The 21,900-nt window shown below is 47.5% G+C and overlaps 1 protein-coding gene across 9 annotated transcripts in view; it reads left to right on the forward strand.

Moving 5' to 3' along the window:
* Positions 1 to 21,900, forward strand: part of OSBP2 (oxysterol binding protein 2) — a 137,794-nt gene that overhangs the window by 75,184 nt on the left and 40,710 nt on the right. The window contains exon 1 of one of the 9 annotated variants that reach the window (XM_036993378.2): positions 856 to 1,064. The exons of 7 other annotated variants lie outside the window; for them this stretch is intronic. In XM_036993378.2, coding sequence (XP_036849273.2) covers positions 986 to 1,064 — 79 coding nt within the window. In that variant the 5' untranslated portion in view covers positions 856 to 985. Of the gene's footprint in view, positions 1 to 855; positions 1,065 to 6,305; positions 6,340 to 21,900 lie in introns of those variants that run through there. One more of the 9 variants, XM_036993380.2, reaches the window with a different exon arrangement.

Consider the following 21,900-nt stretch of genomic DNA (forward strand, 5'->3'; position numbering starts at 1 on the left):
GGGCTGGGATCCTGGCTGGTTTCTAAGGGGAGAGATGTCAGATGTGCTGACCAACTGGAGGTGGGTCAGGAGACAGAGAAGCCAAGGATGACTCCAGGGTTTCTGTCCTGAGCGGCTGGAAGGATGGCACTGCCTCTAGCTGAGGTGCAGAGGACTGGGGAAAGGGTGGGGACACAGTTCTGGGGGGCCACTGGGAGCCCAGATTTGGACAGTTGGGTCTGTGGTGCCCATCAGACAGACCATGGAGCATCCTGCAGGCAGCTGGACAGGCAGGTTGTGTTCAGAGAGGTCGGGACAAAGACGTTTATCCCCAGATGCTTGCAGCTCTGTGGTACCAGCGCCAAGGAAGCCCAGCTCCCTAGGGGCTTGCCTGTTGCCTTCCTCCATGACAGTGGACAGGTGGCTGCAGGAGACCGGACACAGGTGCACCAGCCACCGCGGCCGAATCAGAAGGTCACCAGGTCTCAGAGGTGACCCTTATTTTCCGGATTCACCGTCAGGTCCGGGGCTATCCCCATTTCCCGCCTGCGTCTTGGCTCTCAGAAAAGGGCATCTTTCCCTTTGAAATAGAGCAACGCCAGTCTTGCTGCTGCGGGGGGCAGCACCTTCGCTCGTATTTTCACATTACAAAGTGACATTGAAATGGGAAACCCGCCTGGCGTACGGCGCCGGGGTCCCGAGGGCCTGGGGGTCGCACGCACGAGCAAGTTGCGCGCCAGCGGAGGCCGCGCTCCCGGGGGGGAAGACGAAGGGGGCGGCCGCAGCTCGCGCTCCGCTCGGCTCCAGCGGCGCCGACGGGGTTAACCGGCTAGTGCACCGGGCGGCGGAAGGGTGACAGTGGTGCATTGTGGTAACGCGGCACCCGGACCCGCGAGCGCCCGCCACCACCGCCGGGAGGCCCGCCGAGCTGTGCGAGCCTACGTGCGAGCCCCCGGGGCCCGGCGCCATGTAGCGCCCGGCCGCTCTCAGGCCGCCCCGCCGCGGGATGAAGGGACGCGGCTGCTGGGAGACGGCCTCCGTGCGCTCCTTCTGCAGCTCCGGCTGCCTGAATAGATTTAAGAAGGGTTAGTGCTGCCCTGCTTCCGCCCGGAGGCCCGGCTTCCCACGCACGTCCGTCCGCTGGGGATTGCTGCATGATCCGTCCACGCGAGCCTCTGATGTCACTGCCCTGCGGCGTCGGGAGTGCGGGGAACCTCGGGAATACCCCCTCCCAGTACCCGCCGGCGTGCAGTCTGCATTTGCTTCACGCGCGGGGCCTTTTGGAGAGGGGGCTGTGGGTGATTAACCTCTGCAAAAGGGAGACGAAATATAGTCCAGGACTTTCTGGAAAGAAAGGGGAAAGCGGTGGTCCGTGTTTAATCTGCCCACCTCCCTCTCCTTCCCCAGAGTCTCCTGGGTTTGTTCCTGGTGTCCTGCCTTGACCTGGGGCCACCGGTGGTGTTGGCTGTGCTCAGTGCAGGACCCAATGCCTTTCTTTTGCCTTTTAAGGAAGCTGGGACAGATCAAGAGAGTCACTGTAAGTGGCCACTTGGGTTTGAGCAAGGACCTGCCTTGAGCATGTTGTCCCCTAGCAATGGTGGTTCTGAATGGGAGCCCTGCTCCTCTGAGAAGCTTTTTTCAGCATTGGGGGAAACCTTAGCTGTCTTAAGGTTATGCCCTGAAGCCTGCAAACAGATTAAGCCCCTGCCTGCAATTCCTGTTGCCTGAAACCTTCATTACTGGAGATTTTGCATGAGTAAAACTTGCAGTATTTACCTTAGTGAGTATTTCTGTTATAATTTGAAATTCAGGGGGGAAAAAATAAGTTTGACTCCTTAGATCTAAAAGACACAGAAGCAGTTAATTTAACTTAATGTGAATCTATTAGAAAGAGTTCCTTTCAAAATTAACACCCTCTGATCACCAGTAAACCGTATAATTAACTTTATCTGCTGACTGGCCACACTAATGGCTTCATAAGGCTCTGGCCTGGCGCAGACATCCTTGAAGCTGCAGACTCCAAGCCTGAGCCCCCGAGTCAGTCACTTTTAACCATGCAAATTCTCCTGAAAACACTATGTGAAGTCTTAGGGTATTTGCAATTATAAACATTTGAAATTTAGCTGATACTACTACTCCATCTTGAGGTTCCTTTGAAGAAACTTGCAAGTGAATTTTGTCATCTACAAGAAAAAATATGTCTTCGGATTTTAGATTGGTCTTAATTTCCAGTTTTTATTTTGGGTCTAGTGTCATTTCTAATGTATGTGCTTTATGAAAAGTTTAAATATGTTTCTGTTATCAATTTAGATGGATTGATTCTGAGGGTGAATTTTGGAATTCATTTTTAAAAGAAAAAGAATGTTTCAGTTGGATGTTAAATTGTTTTTCTTCTGTTGGCCACCTGATGATTTTCTTGGTTGCTGTTCTCTAGGTTTGCTGCTGACAGGAAGCATTGGGCCTGGTACCCACTTGCTTTCTGCTTGGTAAGAGGGATGCTTACCTTTATCTGGAGGCTCAGGTGTGACCAGAGTGGTAACAGGGTAACCACTTTGACTGCCAGACACCTCCAGGCCAAGCCTCTTCTTACCCCTCCTGTCACTGTCCCACTCTGCACAGGAGGTCATGTGTCCGTGGACACAGTGCTTGCAACAGGGCCTGAAGCAGAGCTTGCTTGCTGGCAGGGAATGGCCCAGGAACCAGTGCAGTGGTCAAGAGCAGCCAGGACGCAGCCTCAATGTCAGAGGCCCCAGGGCCAAACTGCAGAAGGTGTCCTTTTGGTGCTCTGTATGGATAAACACTCTGCAAGGCCAAACAACATTTCTGCAGGCAGAGTAACAGCTGAGAACTTTGCCAGCGGAAGAGAGAGAAGAGAGGCAGTGAATGGGGGCTGTGGGAGGCCTTGTTACCAGTGGGTTTGGGGAGATAGGAGCCTCCTGGCCCCTTACCCTGTGGGTGTGGCAGGCATGGGTCCTTGTCTTGCCAATGGGTTTCAGCCCCAGGCAAGTTCACTATGGACTCAGTGTGACCAAAGAAAATGACAGCAAAACATTCTTGGGGGTGAAAGGGTTATACGCAACTTTATTTCCAGGCGGCAGGTCAGTCACTAAAATCCCATTCACTCAGAGTGAGTCTGCATGCAGCAAGCCGGTCTCTGCCTCTGGGCCCCTCTGCCTGTACAGCCATCCCCTGGGCCTCTGTCCTTGGCACCTCCACCACTCCATCCTCTGCTCTGCTCTCCTGCAGCCATGCAGCCCTGCCACTGTGTTGCACCCAGTGCGCTGGGTGGAGCTCTTTATATAGAGTCAACAACAGCCATGTATTGCCCACAGGTGTGCAGTGAGTCAGCCAACCAAGGCCAGGTGAGAATCCTGGCCACAGGAACTCTCATTTTATCCATAGTCCTCATCCCCAGTGTGGAAATGAGACTGGCCTTCTCTTTCAGACACATAAAAGGGTATTGAAATGAGAGGTCACTCCAGATGCATTTCCCCTTAGGAAAGGGTCCCAGGAAAATTGTATCACACCCCTGAGCTATCTTTGTGCAAGTTGAAGGGGGAGCTAGACTTGCAGCCTGCCACAACGGGCTAGGGGCTAAGGTCCTGGCAGTGACCATTTCAGTAGCAGGACTGTATCTGAGCTTATGGAGGTTCATTACATGGGCTTGCAGACCAAGAAAAGAGGCAGAACTGGAATAAAACAGAAACATTTAAGCTGTGGTCTCATAATTGCAGTTTTGGGAGTACAGATTCGTGTAGCAACCAGAATTATGTCCCCCCAGGGTACAAAAGGGTTTTAAAAGACGAAATGGAATATGTTTATATGTATGTTATTTATAAAGAGTTGTGATTGGTGTTGGTGGCAGAAAACTAAGCTTAACTGAATGTAACTGGTTGCTAGGGCCATCACTAAGCAAATTCTCTTAGCAAGTTGCAGATGTTCAAGCTGAGTTCTTGGGATGTTTGTGGCTTGGCCCAGTTCAGAAGTTCACAGTTCATTGTTGAGGACATGAGCCAGGATATCAGGGACCTGAGTTCATGCCCTGACTCTGCCACTGGGCTGTGTGGTCACGGGCACACAGTCCCTGTCCTTCTGTGGGCCTCAGTTGCTCCCACCCATGTAAAAGACAGGAGGGCTGGGTTGAGAAGGGCTGGCCTCCTCCCTGCTCTCAGATCTGAGCACTTGAAAAGGAGCCCTGGGGAGTCTATGGGCAGAAGGCATGCCTCATGATGATGGCATGTTCAAACCAACCTCCGCAACTTTCCTGACCTTCAGCAGCTTCCTAGCTCTTTGGATCCTCAGTTTCCTTGTTTAAAGGTGGCCTCAAACCTACTCATCTGGCAAAGTTGCTGGGGGGTTGAAATGATAGATATATGAAAAAAGTATATGTATATATACCTGCTAATCAATCTATCTATCTATCCGTGTGACTGTGCTTCAGACAGATCCAGACATCGCGGATGGGGAGATGCTCGTTCAGGGTCGAGCGTAAGCTCTGCATCCAGCCCTCGGCCGCTCACTCCTTCGCCTTTATACGTATGTGTGCACGCATGTGTGTATAGAACTTCCACATCTTTTCTGGTTGGAATATAAAGTTCTGAAAGAGCAGAAAATAGGGGCCCCCCTTGCCCTGGCAGGCAGACTCCCCAGAGGTCAGGGCTAGGTGGCCTTGGGCCTCCCCATGGCACTGCTGAGGTCACCACTGTGTGCCCGCGAGCCAGCCTCCATGTTCTGAGCCCAGCCCCGACTGTCTGCAGGGCGCCCAGCGTAGAGCTGCGCGGAGGCTGGCGGAGAATAGGCACCGTCCTGTCCCGGAAGCAGAGCGCCCGCGGGGGCAAGCACGCTGCAGCCTCTGTGCGGCTGTGATGTGGATGCCAGGTGCTTGAATGTTCTGAGCGCCTATTGTTTTGATGAGGGTTTTGGGTTTTTTTTTCACATCTTTGAGGCCTAGGACAGGTACCATCCCAGAGAAGAACCGTCACAGAACATTCACTGAGAATTACTGTAGGGTAGAGAGTTCTTCAAAAAGTCAAAGCTGGGCTCCTTCTGGGGGTGGCTTGCCGAGGCATCTGATCTTGTGTTCCCTGGGGTGACTGTCTGCTGGAGTCCTGGGGCAGAGGGACTAAGGCCTGAAGGGAGGGACGGCTCTCTGCTCCCAGTGCTCTCCACGTGTGCGCCGAGTGCTCGGGGACTCGGGTCTGCCACCGCGCTGGGCCTAGTGTCACAGCCCACCCAGGCTGGCCTCACTGTTCTGCCCCCTTGGCCAGATGCCCTTGCCCAGCCCTCACATTTTAATCAAATTCAACCTTTCAGGCCCAGTACCCGTGGTAGCTCCTCCTGAAACTCCCCGCATACCCCCAAGCTGGAGGTGACCCCTCCCCTCCAACCTCCCCTGGGGTTCCCTTGTGTACAGGACCCGAGTGGTTTGAATGCAAGTCTTGCCCTTTCCTGAGGCTGTTAGCTCCCAAAGGTAGAGCCTGGGTTTCAACCGCATCTGTGATGTGCCCAGAGCCCCCCTAGTTCCCCCACACGTCAGCACTTCTGCATAACTGCTGTTCCAGAACCCAGCCGCCAGCATGCGAGTGGAGGGAGGGGCCGCCCGAGGCTGAGTAGGCAGGAGCATTCTTGGCTGGTGCTTTCCCCTCCAGCTGGTATTCTTGGCCTCCTGTTTCTCCTCTGGGGTGTCTCCTGGTTCACCAGAACTCCCCCTTTTAGGAGTGGAGCAGCAGGTGGAATCTGTCCTGCAACTTCCAGTCCTGCTATGCAAAGGACCAGGGAAGCTGTGAGGTGGGAGGTTGAGGCTCTTGGGTGACCTGGGGGAGTATAAAGAGCTTCCTGGGGGAGGGGAGCTGGGGACAGACAGGTGCTCAGGTCGGTTTGAGTGAGGTGTCAGGGTCTCATGACAGGTGAGAGGTGAGGGTGGGCCCCACTGGTGGGTTGGATCAGACAGGACAGGTGGGCAGGAAGGGACGTGAGCTCTGCTGGCTCTGGAGGTGGTGTGTGGCTTATGGAAAGGAGGCCTTGGGGTATCACCGACTCCATTTATATCTTTCCTTCACCCCCCGAGGGGAAGGACATCGGGCCTCATGATGGTCACCATTACTTGGTGTGAGCCATGGAAGCAAGATATTCCCTCATAGAGGTGTCACCTGGTAGAGCCTCTGTCCTCTTACCTGTAGGACAGGGGTGGTGAGAACTGGCTCTGGTGCTCAGCCTGATGGCAGTAATATGTATGACAGCCCCGCCCTTCCCGGCACATGGCGCTGCTCATTAGGATCGTCGCCACTTCCTGGATCCCGCCCACTATAGGTGTGGCTGCCTGTGTGCCTGCACGTTGTCTTACAAGTAGATACCCATCAGGTGAGCAAAGTTTTACTGCTGTAATTTTCACAGAGGCTGAGAAGGATGGTTTTGATAAGGCAGCCTGCCAAGACAATCGTGGGATCTTGTGCACGGTACAGGACCAGACGCTGGAGCGAGAGGAGGCCAAGGGGCCATGTGGGGGGGCTCACCCCAGCTTTCCCGTCCTGGCGAGAGTAGGCTGCCATGAGCTTGAAATGAGGGGGAGTTTGAAGCCCTCGGCACATGTAAGGGGGCTTAAGCAGTGGTAGCAAATATGACGGGAAACAGGCTGAAGGAGGAGGGGACTTCCCTAGGATGACAGGCAGAATGCGGTGAGAGCCTGCCTGCCCTGGCAGCACTTAACCACCTGGTGGCGGGGTGGAGGGGCAGGGGCAGGGAGGCCCGCAGGGAAAACTCTAGACTGAGAATCTGCTGGGCTCTGAAGCAGCCTGACCTGAGCGGAGGCCGCAGAGGGCGGGGCCGGAAACTCAATTTCTGCGGCAGAACCTGGGAAATGTAGAGTGTGGTGAGTTGGGAGGATCTCTTATTGAAAAAGGCTAAATTCCAGGGGGTAAGTTTCAAATGTTTCAATGCTTTTGAGAGAGAGTGAAGAGCAGTAAATGTGAGAAAAGGCAGAAGAATGTCTTTTCTATTCAACAGAAAACCTGGCTAGTCATTCACTGTGGGCTAAGAACGGTCCAACAGCTGTATGGGGCCCACAGTGTCCACAGCAGGTGACAGGGTTCCAGTGCAGAGGGCTGGGCATGCTGGAGCCCAGCTAGCATTCCTGGGATCCCCACATGGGTGCCTCCCCTGGGAAGGAATAGGTGATGGAGCGTGGTGCTGGTTGGCCAGACTCAGAGCAATGTTTGCCTGGCTCCGTCGATTACACAGTGATCTCTGTCACCTCCAGGCAGAGAGAGAAAGCTGTCAAGCCGAGAAAGGTGACCCTGCAGGGGGCCTGGCACAGGCCAGAGTGGTAGCAGAACCCAGGGAGGCCCTGGGAGGCTGTGTGGGGAGGTCTCAGAGTGGCCAGCAAAATGAGAGGGGCCTCTGGGCCACTGTGGAGAAAGGGGCAACCTGACTCTGGCTGCATGGGGTCAGGCTTGAACCCCATGACCCTCCCGCGTAGGGCTGAGAGGTTTGCTCTGGGGAGCGTCCTGTATTATGCAGCACCACCCTCTGGAAATGAGTCATCCCCTTGACGCTCGGTTTTCCTGTAAAGTGTCAGTCGGCTCAGACCAGCAGTAGCATCTGACCACATAGATGAACACTGTGAATAAAGATTAAGTTATGGGCTTCGAGCTGCCAAAGAGAAATTTCCTTTAATGTCCTGCTTCCCTCTGACGTGTGTGTTGAATAATGACACTTGATGCGCATCTTCAGAAAGAGTAGCTGCTCAGGCTGGCAGTGCGGTGAGGCGGAAGGAGGCCACAGACTCGGGGATTGGGGCCCGTCCTGGCAGCCCTCTGTGCTCTGGCCTGGCGTGCCCAGTGTCCATGCGGCTGTAGGTAGGAGCGGGCCAAAGGACAGATGTTTTTCCTGGCAGGCTAGAACTGACAGCCCGCCAGTCCTCGGGGTACATCCCTCTGCCTGGAACATTTCTACATCAGAAGCAGAAGTTTGTATTGTGTGGGGCGCCTGGGGCGTGACGCTTAGCTTGTTAACCACCTGCCTGATGAGATCCCCTCCCCAGACTCCCTCACCACCCTCTAATGCTCACACACACTTTGTTCACGGCCAAGCTGAGGTTCATCTGGGCCAGTCCTCTGCACCCTGTGCCCTCACTGTTTTTAATGATTATTTACTGTTGAGGCAACTATTCTGGATGTTCAGGATCATGGTGTTTTCCTAACTCTGTTACCCCTCATGTCACTGTTTTTAGGTCTCTATTTTTAGTCAATATTTTTCCTTTATGTGAACATTCTTCTTGTATCATTGATATACAAAAAAAGTACATTTTCACATGGCTGTACATCATAAGCACCCTCCCACATAATGGCTGTGGAATGCCTTTCCCTTCTGTTAGGCGTTCTGATTCTTCCCAGATTGTCACCAGAGCCCAACTGCTGCCTGAGCATCTGCGGTATGGAAAATGTTTTCGAGTTTCTTTCTGGGACAAACTCCCAAAAGTGCAGTCGCTGAATTAGGGGGTGTGATTGCATCCCTCTGGCACCCCATCGCCTTGTGTGAAATGTCCTCGGTACATGATGCTTTCAGGGTTGGGTGTGGACATCTGCTTCCCCCACCTGCCCTGCTTCGCTCTGAGAGAGTATGTTTTGGCCAGGCGTAAAATTGTGCCTTGTTAGTTTTAACTTGCCTTTGACTGACCAGAAAGATTGATGTTCTCCACAAGTTTCATTATCATTGGTAGTTCCTTCCGTGGTTCATCAGCTGCATCTTCTCCTGTCCTTGTGCAGAAAACCAAAGGGCAGTGTTGTAAATATTGCTTTATGCCGGGCATGGCTGGCGTCCCAACCAGAGAGAACTGCTTGGGATCCTGGCACTGCTCCGCTTTGCTTGGTGGGTGGAGTTTGGAGAAGTGGTCCTGAAACTGTCAACACCCAGCAGGATCTGCTGCATAACTTGTGGGGCCCCTTGTTAAATAACTATAGTTTCATGACAAAGACAGCTGAGCATTAAACCAAACTTGGGGCCCTTCTGACCTCAGGCCCTGTGTGACAGCGCAGGTCGCACACCTGTGACAGCCACTCTGCCCCCATGCCCTGGAGGCATCTAATTAGATGTGGAGAGAGTTTGGCAGTGGCTTGCTGGGCTGTGCTGAATGCACCCATTAGCCTTCCCAAGTGCCGCTGAGAGGCAGAGGCTCCAGAGCCAGGTGGGGGGGCTTCTGACATGGGGCCGTCTGTGGCCCACCTGCACTCCCCCACTCCAGCCGCTCTGACCCGAGTTGGCCGTGCACCCTCCCTGGTCTCCTCAGCCCTGGACTTTGTTGTCTTCTTCTCGGCGGCCATTTCTGTGCCCACTTTCACCTCACCCTGACCCTGAGCAACTCTTTCTGGTAGAGAGCTGCCCTTCTGCTCATCTTTGCCTGCTTTCACCAAGCGTAACAGGAAGCATCTCACTGCCCTGAGTATCTCACATCTGTGCCGTTTTCTGCGTGTGAGCTTTCACCTTTGCCTCCCCCACTTATCTCTCACCTTACCCCTCCTGAGCCCAGGGCCAGGAGAAGCTGGCAATACAAGTGGCTGCAGGTACCCGCTGATAATCTATTATGGCTGGTTGCACTTGCTGTTAATTGGAAGTGCCAGGCTGTCCCCCTGATCACAGTCCCCATGTCCTCTCCCAAACAACAGAGGACCCGGGCGTCAGGGGGGACTGTTAACTTGGCAGGGGCTCTGAAGCGTGGCGGCATTCCGAGCGGACTAGATGGGTCTCCGTAGAAGGAAGGGAGATGCCCCCTGGTGCTGGTCCTGGGTAGTGCCTTCTGCAGGGGACCAGGGCTGACTGCCCTGCTGGCCGAGGCGGCAGGAGCCACGTTGCAGGAGCGTCTCCCTGTGAGTTGCACAGTTTGGAGCTTTCTTCAGTGGCCCTTGGCTTGAGTTCTTATTCTCATGAGGTTTTTTTTTTTTAGCTCAAATAGAAATGAGACTCTATTCATCTTTTACTACTTGCTTTTTCTCTTTCAACGTTGTGTTTTTAAGATTTATCTATATTGTTGGTGTCGCTGTTCATTCATTCCCACTGCTTCTGTATTTTTGTGTGTGACTGTATCACCATTTATACTTCTGTTGATGGATGTTAGGTATGTTTCTGGTGTTGAGCAGTAATGAACCTTGCTCCTATGAACATTATTGTACATATCTCTGAGGACACACGTACAGAAGTTTGCCAGGGGTATACCTAGGAGGACTGTGTCTGATCATGGGATATATGCATGATGGATTTTGAAAAATAATACCACACTGTTTTCCAAAGTGGTTGTACTGACTGACCCTCCCACTAGCGGTAGGTGACTTGCCTTCGATTTTCACCTTTTCCAACACTTGGAATATTCATTGTAGAGCAAGTCTAGTGGTCCTAAAAGGGTATTTCTGTATAATCTTAATTTGCATTTCCCTGATATCAAATAGTAGGAGCATTTTGTTGAACATGTTTCTTCTTATCCAAAATGCATTTTACTGTTGGGTGGTTTGTCTTCTTTTCTGTATCTGTAGAATCTTTTTAAGTGGTCTGGATACCTACCCTTTGCCAGTTATTAGCTTTTAGTTTGCATTTTCATACCATTCTATTTATGATGTCTTTTGATGAGTATAAACACTTTTTTACAAATAGCTTTATTGATACATACTTCATATACTATATTAGTCACTCGTATAAAAGTATACAATTCAGTATTTTTTAGTGTATTCACAGGGTGTACAACCATCACCAAAATCTAATTATAGAGTATTTTGTTCCTCCTAAAAGAAACCATATACTCATTAGCAGTCAGTCTCTACCCTCCCTCTACCAACCACCCATCAACCCTAATCAACCACTGGTCTACTTTTTGTCTATAGATTTGCCTGATCTGGAATTAGACACTATGCAGCCATTTGTGTCTGGCTTCTTTCAATTAGCACAATGTTTTCAAGGTTTATCCACATTGCAGCATGTACCAGTACTTCATTCCTTTTTATTGCTATATAATTATTCCATTTTGCGGATATACCACATTGTATTGGGCATTTGAGTTATTTCTCCTTTTTGGTGTTAGGAGTAATGGTACCATGAACATTTGCGTTTAAGTTTTTGTGTGGATGTATGTTTTTGTTTCTGTTGAATAGATACCTAGGAGTGGGATTCAGGGTCATATGGTTTAGCTTCTAAAAGATCTGCCAAACTAGTTTTCACAGCAGCTGTTTCATTTTATATTACCATAAGCAGCAATATATTAGGGCTCCAGTTTCTCCATATCCTTGTCATTATTTGTTATTTTCTGGTATTATTATTGCCAACATAGGTGTGAAGTGGTATCTAATTGTTGTGGTTTTGATGTGCATTTCCCTGAGAATTAATAATGTTGAGCATTTTTTCATGTTGGCCACCATGTATCTTTTCTGCAGAAATGTCTCTTCAGATCCTTTGTCCATTTTTTATTTGAGTTGTCTTTTTATTGTATGAGTTTATATGTTCTGGATATAAGTCTTCTATCACATACATGACTTGCAGATGTTTTCTTCTGTGGGTTCTTTCCCTCTCTTGATGGTATCATGTATAGCACAGAAGTTTTAAATTTTGATGGTGTCCAATTTATCCTTTCTTTTTTCTTTTGGTCACTTGTGTTTTTGGTGTAATATCTAAGAATCCATTGCCTAAGCCAACTTTATGAAGATTTACTTCGATGTTTTCATCTAAGAATTTTATAGTTTTGGCTTTTAAATTCAGATGTCTGATCCATTTCAATTCCACGTCTGTATGTAGAGTGAGGAAAAGGTCCGAGTTGGTCCTTTTGCCTGTTGTTCCAGCATCATGTATTGACAGTTGTCTTAACATCTTTATTGAAAATTAATTAATTATAAATATAAGGGTGTATTTCTGGATTCTCAGTTTTGTTCCATTGATATACATATCCTTATGCCATTACAACATGGTCAATAGACACTTTTAATTTTTAGTTTTAATGTAGTTGACTTTAAATTCAGTCTTATATTTCTGTCTGGAGAGTGCATATTTTCCTTTATTTTCTCCTTTGAAGTTTTAGAGTTTACAATGAGGTACTGAATCCTTCCAGATTTGATTTCTGGACAGGCTGTGAAATATGTAGTTAATTTCATTTTTCCCCACATGACCAACCACTTGGCCCAGTGCTGTTTATTGAACAGTCAGTCCCCCTCTCCCCATGGATCTGCTTGACTACCTCTGGCAACTCTCAGACTTCCACATACGCTTGGGTCTGTTTGGGGCTCTCTTCTTATTTCATAGGTCAATTTTTTCCCCTGTTTCTATACCATGCTACCAAAGTACTTACATTTTGAAAATCTTGTAGGTCAGTCCCTTAGCTTATCAAGGTGCTGTTATATTTATTCCCATTTTCCTATGAGAAAACCAAGACCAGAAAGGTTACATCCCAACCCATACTGCTAGTACTGGCAGAGCCTGGCTCCTTTGAACTCGGGCAGTTAGAATCACAGCCCATGTTCCTGGCCTCTGAACTCTGCATCTCTGAACAAGAACTACATACAGGTCACACTAGCTCCATCAGCCGACAGTTTCTTTACCTCCTCTTTCTTTGTGTGGCAGAGGGAAATAAATAAATTTTAAATGTAGCCCCCAAACAAGATCTAGTTAAACTTTATATATTTCAGGGCAAGTTCTTCAGAGATGTCACCACCAGGTTGACATCCTCAGGCCACCTTCTCGGCAGAGTTGCATGCGTGGTCAAGAGAAGAGCTGTCTTATTCAGTTAGGACACAGCAGAGCAGGCGGCCTGGGGCAGGAGAGGTGCCGGGAACTGTGGGTGTGCTGGTACCTGGAGCTCTGGGTCAATGTTGGCTAGAGAAAGAGGCCTGGGGACTTGGTGACCCTTAGGGACTGCTGCCTGTGTCTCCAGCATCTCACACAGTAGCTGGCACACAGTTGCTTCTCAGTCAGTGTATTAGAGGAGTGAAGGTGATTAAGGAACCAGGTTAACAGATCTAAGTTGCTAAATTGCATCATTGTGTCTCCAAGGTGTCAATAAGTATTTCTGAGTGGTGCTGTGTGCTGGGGGTCAGGGGATAGATTTTCACCCCAGTCCCAGTGTATATGGTTTGACCATAGCCTCAATGGATCTTGGCTGCCTTATCTGTCCCATTGGGGGTGGAAATGTGGCTATTTGTGCCCATGCAGTAATGCAAACACATGGGACACTACCACGACCCTTGTTGCACAGAACTGCCACACCCTGCGAGAAGGAGGTGGGCCATGCCAGCCAGCAGTGCTGCATGCTGGCTTCTAGGCACAGCTAGTGGCCTCCAAGATCCTGCACTCTGAGAAGCAGAAACTGTTGACAGAAAAAGATGTCTTTATTTTTCCCTGGTACCTGTCTCAAAAGGGATGGAGTACCTTGCCATTCCAAATGGCACGTCCTAGAATCCGGGCCACCCTGCAGCATCCTGAGCATGCGTAGCTCCTGGCCCTGCCCTCATCTGCCAGCTACACCCTCGTGCTGTGCTGCACCAGATGCCGAGGCTGTGGTGGATTCTCGGCAGGTTCAGGCTGGGCGTGAAGTTAGGGTGTGACAGCAGCATTGTGAGGCATAGAGTCAGTGGAGCTAGCCCTTCGTGCCAACATTGTCCTGTTCTGTCACCTCTCACACATTAATTGGACATGCGAACCTTCTTTAGAAAAACGTGGGTCTTAATGTTTCAAAGCTTATGTGTGCTTTGTTGAAAGGACATTATCATTGTCATTTTTAGTGAGTACTTTCTTTCTGCCAGACACTGTGCTGTGCTCTTTATGTACATTACTTCCTTTAATTTCTTTTCCCTTCCTTGAGGTAGATACTACTGTTCCCATTTTAGAGATGAAGAAACTAGACACAGTGAGATTATCACGTAGTGACAGGTAGCAGAACTGAGAGGTGAAGTGAGGCAGAGCCTACCTCTTAGCGTGTAGAACTTGTTACCATCCTTCAGGTGGCACCAGGCTGTCCAGTTTAAACAGTCTCGGCATCAGCCTCATGCAAAGCCCGAGCGCTCGGTGTGGCCCTCACTTTTGGTTACAGAGACGGAGAGGTTAGATGTGCTTCTCCTCCAACCTGGGTTCCAGTGTTAGCGGTCTCTGGACCATTTAACACTGTAAATTCTCTGAGGATAAAAGCCAGGCCTGACTCACATCTATAGAATAATTGAAAAGCAGAAATAACAGGAAAACATGAGGAAATAAAAATGCACAAATACACAGCCATATGTTTTGATGTACTTTCTTGAATTTCTTTTTCTTATCTTGTTCTACTAGCTAGAACCTCCAGTACAGTACTAAATAGAAGTGGTAAGAACACAAACTCTTGCCTTATTCCCAGTCTTAGGGGGAAAGCATTCCATTTTTCACCATTAAGTATGATGTTGGCTGTAAGTTCTTTGCAGATCTCTTGTCGTGTTGAGGAAATTCTATTATATTCCTAGTTTGCTGAGAGATTTTATGATGAATGGATACTGAATTCTGTTGAATACTTTTTCTGCATCGATTGAAATTATTGTCATACAGAGTTTTTTTCTTTAGTCTGTTAATATGGTGGAGTAGATTGGCTACTATATGTTGGTCCCACCCCAGAGTTGCTTCTGATTCAGTAGGTCCAGGGTAGGGCTTCAAGTTTTGCACTTCTAACAAGTTCTCAGACGATGCTTGTCTAGAGATTACAGTTTAGAACCACTTCATTAAAGCAATTGCGGGAAACTGGGGAGTAGTGAAAAGCTCAGCCAGGAGCTTGGGTTCAGACTTAGCTCTCTCCCTTACCAGATGTGTGCATGCTGTATTACGTAGCTCTTCCAAAGCTACTTCTCATCTGTAAAGTGGGATTAATAATAAGATGAGGAATAAAAAAGTTGATATGTGCAAGTAACTCAGAATATTGTCTGACACAAAGTAATGCTTAATAAATGTTAGCTATGTGTTTCATATGGTACTTGGGAGGCTTCAATGAGGTAATGCACAGGCCACCACTCCAAATAAGATGGAGAATATTTTTATCATCCAAAAATGTTCTCCCATGCCTCTTTGCAGTCAGTGCCCCAGACAACTACTGGTCTTCCTTTCGCACTGTAGTTTTATTTGTTGTAAAATTTCACTTAATGAAACGAAGCAGTAGTATAGGTGACTTTTTTCATTCAACATAGTGTTTTCAAGGTTTATTTGCCTTATTATTGAGTTTCAAGAGTTCTTCATATATTCTGAGTAAAAGCTCTTCTTCAGGAATATGTATTTCTAAAAAATTCTCATCTGTGGTTCACCTTTGCATTTTTAATGGTATCTTTCTAAGAGCATAAGATTTTTATTTTGATTAGGTATATTTATCAGTTCTTTTACAGTTGGTGCTTTTTGTGATTTAAGAAATTTTTGGTTACCTCAAGATAATAACATTTTCTTCTAGGTGTTTTATAGTTTCAGCTTTTACATTAGGTTTAAGATCCATTTTGAATTAATTTTGGATATAGTGTGAGGCAGTTATCAAGATTATTTTTTTTCCATGTTGATATTCAATTGTTCAAGCACCATTTTCTTAAAAAAACATAAAGCTTTTCCCTCATTCACTCATCTTGATGAATTTGATGAAAATCAGTTGATTTCACATGTACAGGTCTGTTTCTGAACTCTATTAAGTTCCATTATAAATCTATACTTATGCCAAAATATACCATCTTTCGATTATTATAGCTGTATAGTAAATATTGCCATCAGATAGCATAAGTTCTCTAGCTTTTCTTTTCTTTTCTAAAATTGCTTTGGCTATTGGTGGTCCTTGCATTTCTATATAAATTTTAGAACTGGCTTGTCAGTTCCTACAAGAAGTCTGCTGGGATATTGACTGGGATTGCATTAACTCTATAAATCAGTTTATGGAGAATTGTTATTTTAACAATATTGAATTTTCCAGTCCATGAACATGGTATTTATTTATGTTTTTTTAAATTTCTCTAAGTTATGTGTTTTCTTGGACACATTTATTAAATTTATATGCCAGTATTTATTGGTTTTGATGCTATTGTAAATAGTATCTTTAAAATTTTACTTTCCAGTTATTTATTGCTAGTGTTGTAGAAATACAATTCATTGTTGTATATGGCCTTTTATTCTACTATCTTGCTGGATTCACTTGTTAGTTCTAGTGGCTTTTTTTTTTGGTTTCTTTAGGATTTTCTGTATATGTGATCACATTATCTGTAACTGAAGTCTTTATTATTATTATTATTATTATTAAGGTATCATTGATGTACACTCTTATGAAGGTTTCACATGAAAAACATTGTGGTTACTACATTCATCCATATTATCAAGTCCCACCCTTACCCCATTGCAGTCACTGTCCATCAGTGTAGTAAGGTCCACAGAGTCACTACTTGTCTTCTCTGTGCTACACTGTCTCCCCATGACCCGCACACACACCATGTGCACCAATCATAATACCCCTCAATCCCCTTCTCCCTTCCTCCCCACCCCTCCCCTTTGGTAACTGTTAGTCCCTTCTTGGAGTCTGTGAGTCTGCTGCTGTTTTGGTCCTTCAGTTTTGCTTAACTGAAGGCTTTTTTACTTCTTTCTTTTTAATTTATATGCCTTTGATTTCTTTTTCTTGCCTCATTGCACTGGCTAGGACCTCCAGTGTAATACTGAATAGAAGTGGTGAGAGCAGGCATTCCTTGTTCCTGATCTTATGGGAAAAAGTTCAACTTTCCATCAGTAAGTATGAAGATTGTTGTCGAATTTTTATAGAGAGAATTTTATAATGGTGAGAAAGCTCGTTCTTCTTCCAAGTTCTCTGCATTCTTATCTTGACTGGGTATTGTTTTGTCAAATGCTTTTTTTCAGAATTTATTGAGTTATGTTTTTTTCTTTTTACTATTAATATGAGCTGTATTAATTTCAAATGTCGAAACTTGCATTTCTGAGATAAACCCCGCTTGTTCACAATGTATTATCCTTTTTAGCTGAATTTTATTAGCTAATATTTTGTCAAGGAATTTTGCATCTTTATTCATGAGGGATCTTGGGCTGTAGCTTTCTTTTCTTGTAATGTCTTTATCTGCTTTTGGTATCAGTGTATTACTGGTACCCCGAAGATGAGGTAATACTGCCTCTTTTTCTATTTTTTTCCTCTTTTTCTTTTATTTTTTTGACAGTTTGTACATCTGACCCTTGAATAATATGAGGGTTAGGGGTGCTAACCCCTCCATACTGTCGAAAATCTGCACACAATTTTTGATTCCCCAAAACTGTAATGCTAATAGCCTACCGTTGTTGATTTTGTGGTAGTAAATGATAAAATAGACTATTATCTACATATATTTTATGCATTCATTACATACCTTTTTCTTAATTTTTTCAATATTTCCAGGCCATATAGTTCATCTGAAAACTTTTTCCAATTGTTACACATCTCAAAAAATTTTCCAATATTTTTATTGAAAAGGATCCATGTATGAGTGGGCCCACACAGTTTAAACCTGTGTTGTTCAAGGGTCAACTATATAACTGTATTATTTCTTCCCTAGATATTTGGTAGGCTCCACCAGTGCAGCCATTTGGAACTGAATTCTCTTTAAGGAAAAAATTTTCAATTTTAAATCCAGTTTCCTTATAAAGGGCTTTAAAAAAATAATCTTCAGACAGTGACTGTAATGGGGTACGTGGTGGGGACTTCGATAATGAAGGGAATCTAGTAACCACAATGTTTCTCATGTGATTATATTAATGATACCAAAATAAAAATTTTAAAAAAATAGGAATCTTCAATAATTTGTTCTTTTCATGAATTTTCCATTTCATCAAAGTTGTCAGCTTACTGGCCTAACATTTTACATAATATTATTTTAATATCCCTTTAATGCCAACAGGATCTAATGTCAATAAGATCTGTAATGATGTTCTTTCTTTCATTCCTGTTGTTAGTAATTTGATTTCCTTTATTTCTTAATTTTTCTAGCTAGTCGTATCAATTTCATGATCTTTTCAAAGAAAACCTTTTAAAACTTTGTTTAATTTTTTCCCATTGCTCCGTTTTCTACTTCATTAATTTCTGCTTATATTTATCATTTTATTCCTTCTTCTCACTTTGTGTATAATATGCTCTTCTTTTTCTAGTTTCTTAAAGAAGAAAAAGCTTAGGTCATTCATTTTAAACCCTTCTTGTTTTCTATAGTAAGCGTTTAAAGCTATGTATTTCCCTCTAAGCACTGCTTTAGCTGCATTCCACAAATTTTGACATGTATTTTATCATTAATTTCAAAATATTTTCCAATTTCCCTTGTGGTTTTTGAAGTGACCCATGAGTTATTTTGGAATTACTGGCTTAATTTCCTTATATTCTGAAGCCACCTTTTTGTCACTGCTTTCTGATTTAATTCTGCAATAGCCAGAGAACATACGTTTTATCATTTTGAATTTGAGACTTGCTTTATGGCAAAGCACATGCTGTCTTGGTGAATATTTCAACACATGATGTTGAAAAGAATGTGCGTTCTGCCATTGTAGGCTGTAGTGTTCTATAAGTGTCAATTAGGTCAATTTGATTGAAAAAGAATACTTGAAGATTCACCTCTTCTAAGTCCTTATTTGTTTGGTCTACTTTGTCAGTCGCTGAGAGTAGTATTGAAATCTCTAACGATAATTGAAGTTTGTCTTTCCTTTTCTTTTTTTGCTTCATGTCCTTCAGGCTCTGTCATGAGGCACATGCATTTGAGGAGTTTGTGTCATCTTGATGAATTGATTTCTTTTGTTGTTATGAAATTTCCTTCTTTATCTTGGTCCTCAAAACTCCTTTGGATGTTAATAAGGCATGGAAGCTTTCTTATAATTGCTATTTGCCTGTTGTTTCTTTTCCAGTGGGCCCTCCACTGTATGCTCCGTCAGTGCCTCCCCCTTCCAGCATGGGTGCGGTAGGACAGGGGCACTGGGAAGTTCTCAGCCACAAAGTGACCCATTCAAGGAAACCCCCCCACCAGGCCACTGTGGAGCCAATCTGAAATGTGTCTTGGGTGGAAACTTGGCCCAAAGACATCTCTGCAGACTGTGTGGTTGTAATTCAACCTCACCTGGCTGTGCGGTTTCCGATTTTGCTGGATCCTCCCAGTCTGCATGGCGTGTGGGTCTTTGGGTGCATCCAGGTTTCTCCCTCAGCCCCACTACTTATGGGAGAAGTCCCTGGACACAAAGTGGCTCCGCAGTTGAGGGGACGGGCCCAGCTAGATTCTGGGGACCTGGTATTGCCTGGGCCACAAGGAATTTCCCTGCAGACTCAGGAAGCAGCTGCTCAGTAGTGGGGTCCCCAGCACTGGGGTGGAGAGGCGGCACAGCCCGAGGTGGGCAGGGGGCCTCCCCCATCAGACTTTGCTCTGAGGTAAGCTTCTTTCTTCCCCACTCTTACCCTCCCGCCCCTACTCCCTCCATCTCTGTGGCTTTTCCTGCCCTGGCCCCACAGTGGCTCTCCTATCTACTGTGACACCATCCCCCAAGATGCCCTGAGGCAAGTATCTCCTGTCTTGCACCAGCTGCTAGACACCAGGACCTGGCAGTTGGAAATAGTCCTCTTTGCTTTTTAGGGACAGTCAGCTCCCGTTTCTTGATGATCGCATCATACTATCACATGTTGGAATTTCTCATTTCCATTTATTTTGGAAGATAAAAAACCAATTTATTAATTTACAGTAAGAAATGTAACTGCAAGAACCTGGGAATGAAACTTGCTGGCCCAGGAGGAAGCACCTCTCCTCTGAAAGGAGCTGGACCAGCAGGCGGTCAGCACCAGGGGCTGTCAGGGAGGCACAGCCATGACCTTTGTGCTCGCCCACTCGAGGGCAGGGCCTGCTCAGTCCCAGCTCGGTTGTCTCTGGCCAAGCTCGCCCTAAGCAGCTTCCTTCCTGAATGTGGACATTTCTGGGACCTCACTATTTTCAGACTGGTTTTCCTTAGCAACAGCTGCCCAGGAAGCTGAGCCTTGGAAGCCACCTGCCCTCGGTGTTGTTTGCGCTGGTCCGGTTGGCTGTTGGTGAGGTCCCTGTGAGCTGTGGGCAGTGAACTGCCTGCCTCCAGCCAGACGGGGCAGGGGAGGCGATGGTGGGCGGGGGCCAGGGCACAGCCCCCCTGGGAGCCGCTTCCACACTGAGTAATGGAAGAAGGACGGTTCCGGGGGACGAGGCGCCCAAGTACTCCCTCGGCCGTTGGGCAGCAGGCCTTTCCTCTGCCCCTCTTCCTTCTCCCTGCTCCGGGTCTAAGCCCTGGGTCCTGAATCCCGGGAGGTAGGTCTGGGCTCTGCCTGCCCGCTTGGATGCAGTTACTCTCACAGCCAGCTTTCTGCTCCATCACACAGAGGCGGCTGTTCCGGGGTCCTGGCCTCTGGCCTGGCTCCCAAGGCTTCTTCATAAATGATCAGTTCTGCTGAATTGTCAAATCCAGGGTGGGGGTCACTTATGTGCTCCCATGGTGTTTCCTCCTCCTCCCCATCCCAAAGCCAGCTCACTGAAGAGCCCCCGGGCCCAGGAGCAAGTGCCGCCTGTGTGACCGGACCTGGTGGGCCTTCTCTGCAGGGGGGCATGGGTCTGCCTGGTGGAGGCCCTTCTCTTCACAGGAGCCCAGAGGAGGGAGGGGCCCTGCTCAAAGTCACACAGCCTGTTGGTGGCCAAACTAACACTGAAACTGAGGACCTGCCCTCCCAGAAGTCTTCCCTAGTGACCTGAGGACACAGAAAAGAGAAAACCGGACTGGAGTGGGGATCGGAAGGGCCTCAGCCCCTTGCAGGTGCAGCAACGCCGTCCTCATTCTCACTGGCCTTCAGCAGCAGCTGCTCCTGATCAGTTCTGAGTCAGGGCTTGTAGCCCCCGCAGCTGAGGGCGCCCGGCTCCCTGAGGATGGTGGGTCACGAGGGAGGACTGTCCTCTGCCCATGGTGTCCCCTGAGGGAAGTGTTCAGGGCATGGGCCAGGGTCCTACTTGCAGACAGTGCCCAGGACTAGGAGAGGAACTAAAGGGGCTTCAAGGAGCCGAAACAGCTGCCCCAAAAAACCCCTACCTCCTGCCCCTGTCTCACCACCTCACTCCAAGCCTGTGCCCTTAAACATGTTCAGCCAAGTTTACTTTTCTGGTGCTGCCGTTAGAGACAGGCCTCCCCTAGGTGCCACCTCTGCCAGCCTGGTCCTCAGCTCTGCAGGCCTGTCTGCTCAGTAGGGCCCTGGGGCCTTGGCTGGCCAGGGCTCCAGGACTGACTCCTAGGACCCTGTGACTAACAGGCAGCAGGTAGTTGTGTTAACCTGGTTCCAGGTGTGCCTAAACCACAGGGCACATGCCTTTCAAGTGACAAGAGTTGCCGCCTGCCATCCTGGCCCCAGTGGGTCTCTTACTTGAGTGTTCTTAGTCACTGGACAGCCAAGGAGTTGGAACACGCAAGGCAGCCCCTATTCTGTGCGGCATGCTCAGCGGGCAGGGAAGCGCTGCTACTGGCATCAGACAGACCGAGGAGGTTGTCTGGAGGGAGGATTGCTGGTGATTTGTTCTTGTTACTTTCTACTTTTCTCTACAGAGATTTTGGATTTTTCTACCTTCAATGCAGATCATTTTTATGGCCAGGTAATAATGCTGATGTCTGTGGCCTCACTGCAGTCCAGACACTGTGTTGAGCACATTACAGGTGTCTCCCCTGGGGGGCTTGCCTCTGGCAAGTTCACCCTGGATTTGGTGAGACCAGATAACAACAATGGACCATTAGGGGTCAAAGGGTTTGTACCAGTTCTCACCATGGCAGGTCCAGGGCAGGAATCACATGTGTCTTCTGGGGCATTAGCAATCCGCCCCCCCCCCCTGCCTCCAGGGGAGCACTGGGCGGAGCTCTTTGTATAGGAGCACCAGTGATAATGGCTCATTGCCAGTGGATCTGCAGGCATTAGCCTAG

This window comes from Manis javanica, chromosome 15 (assembly GCF_040802235.1).
Source record: "Manis javanica isolate MJ-LG chromosome 15, MJ_LKY, whole genome shotgun sequence".
Lineage (NCBI taxonomy): Eukaryota > Metazoa > Chordata > Mammalia > Pholidota > Manidae > Manis > Manis javanica.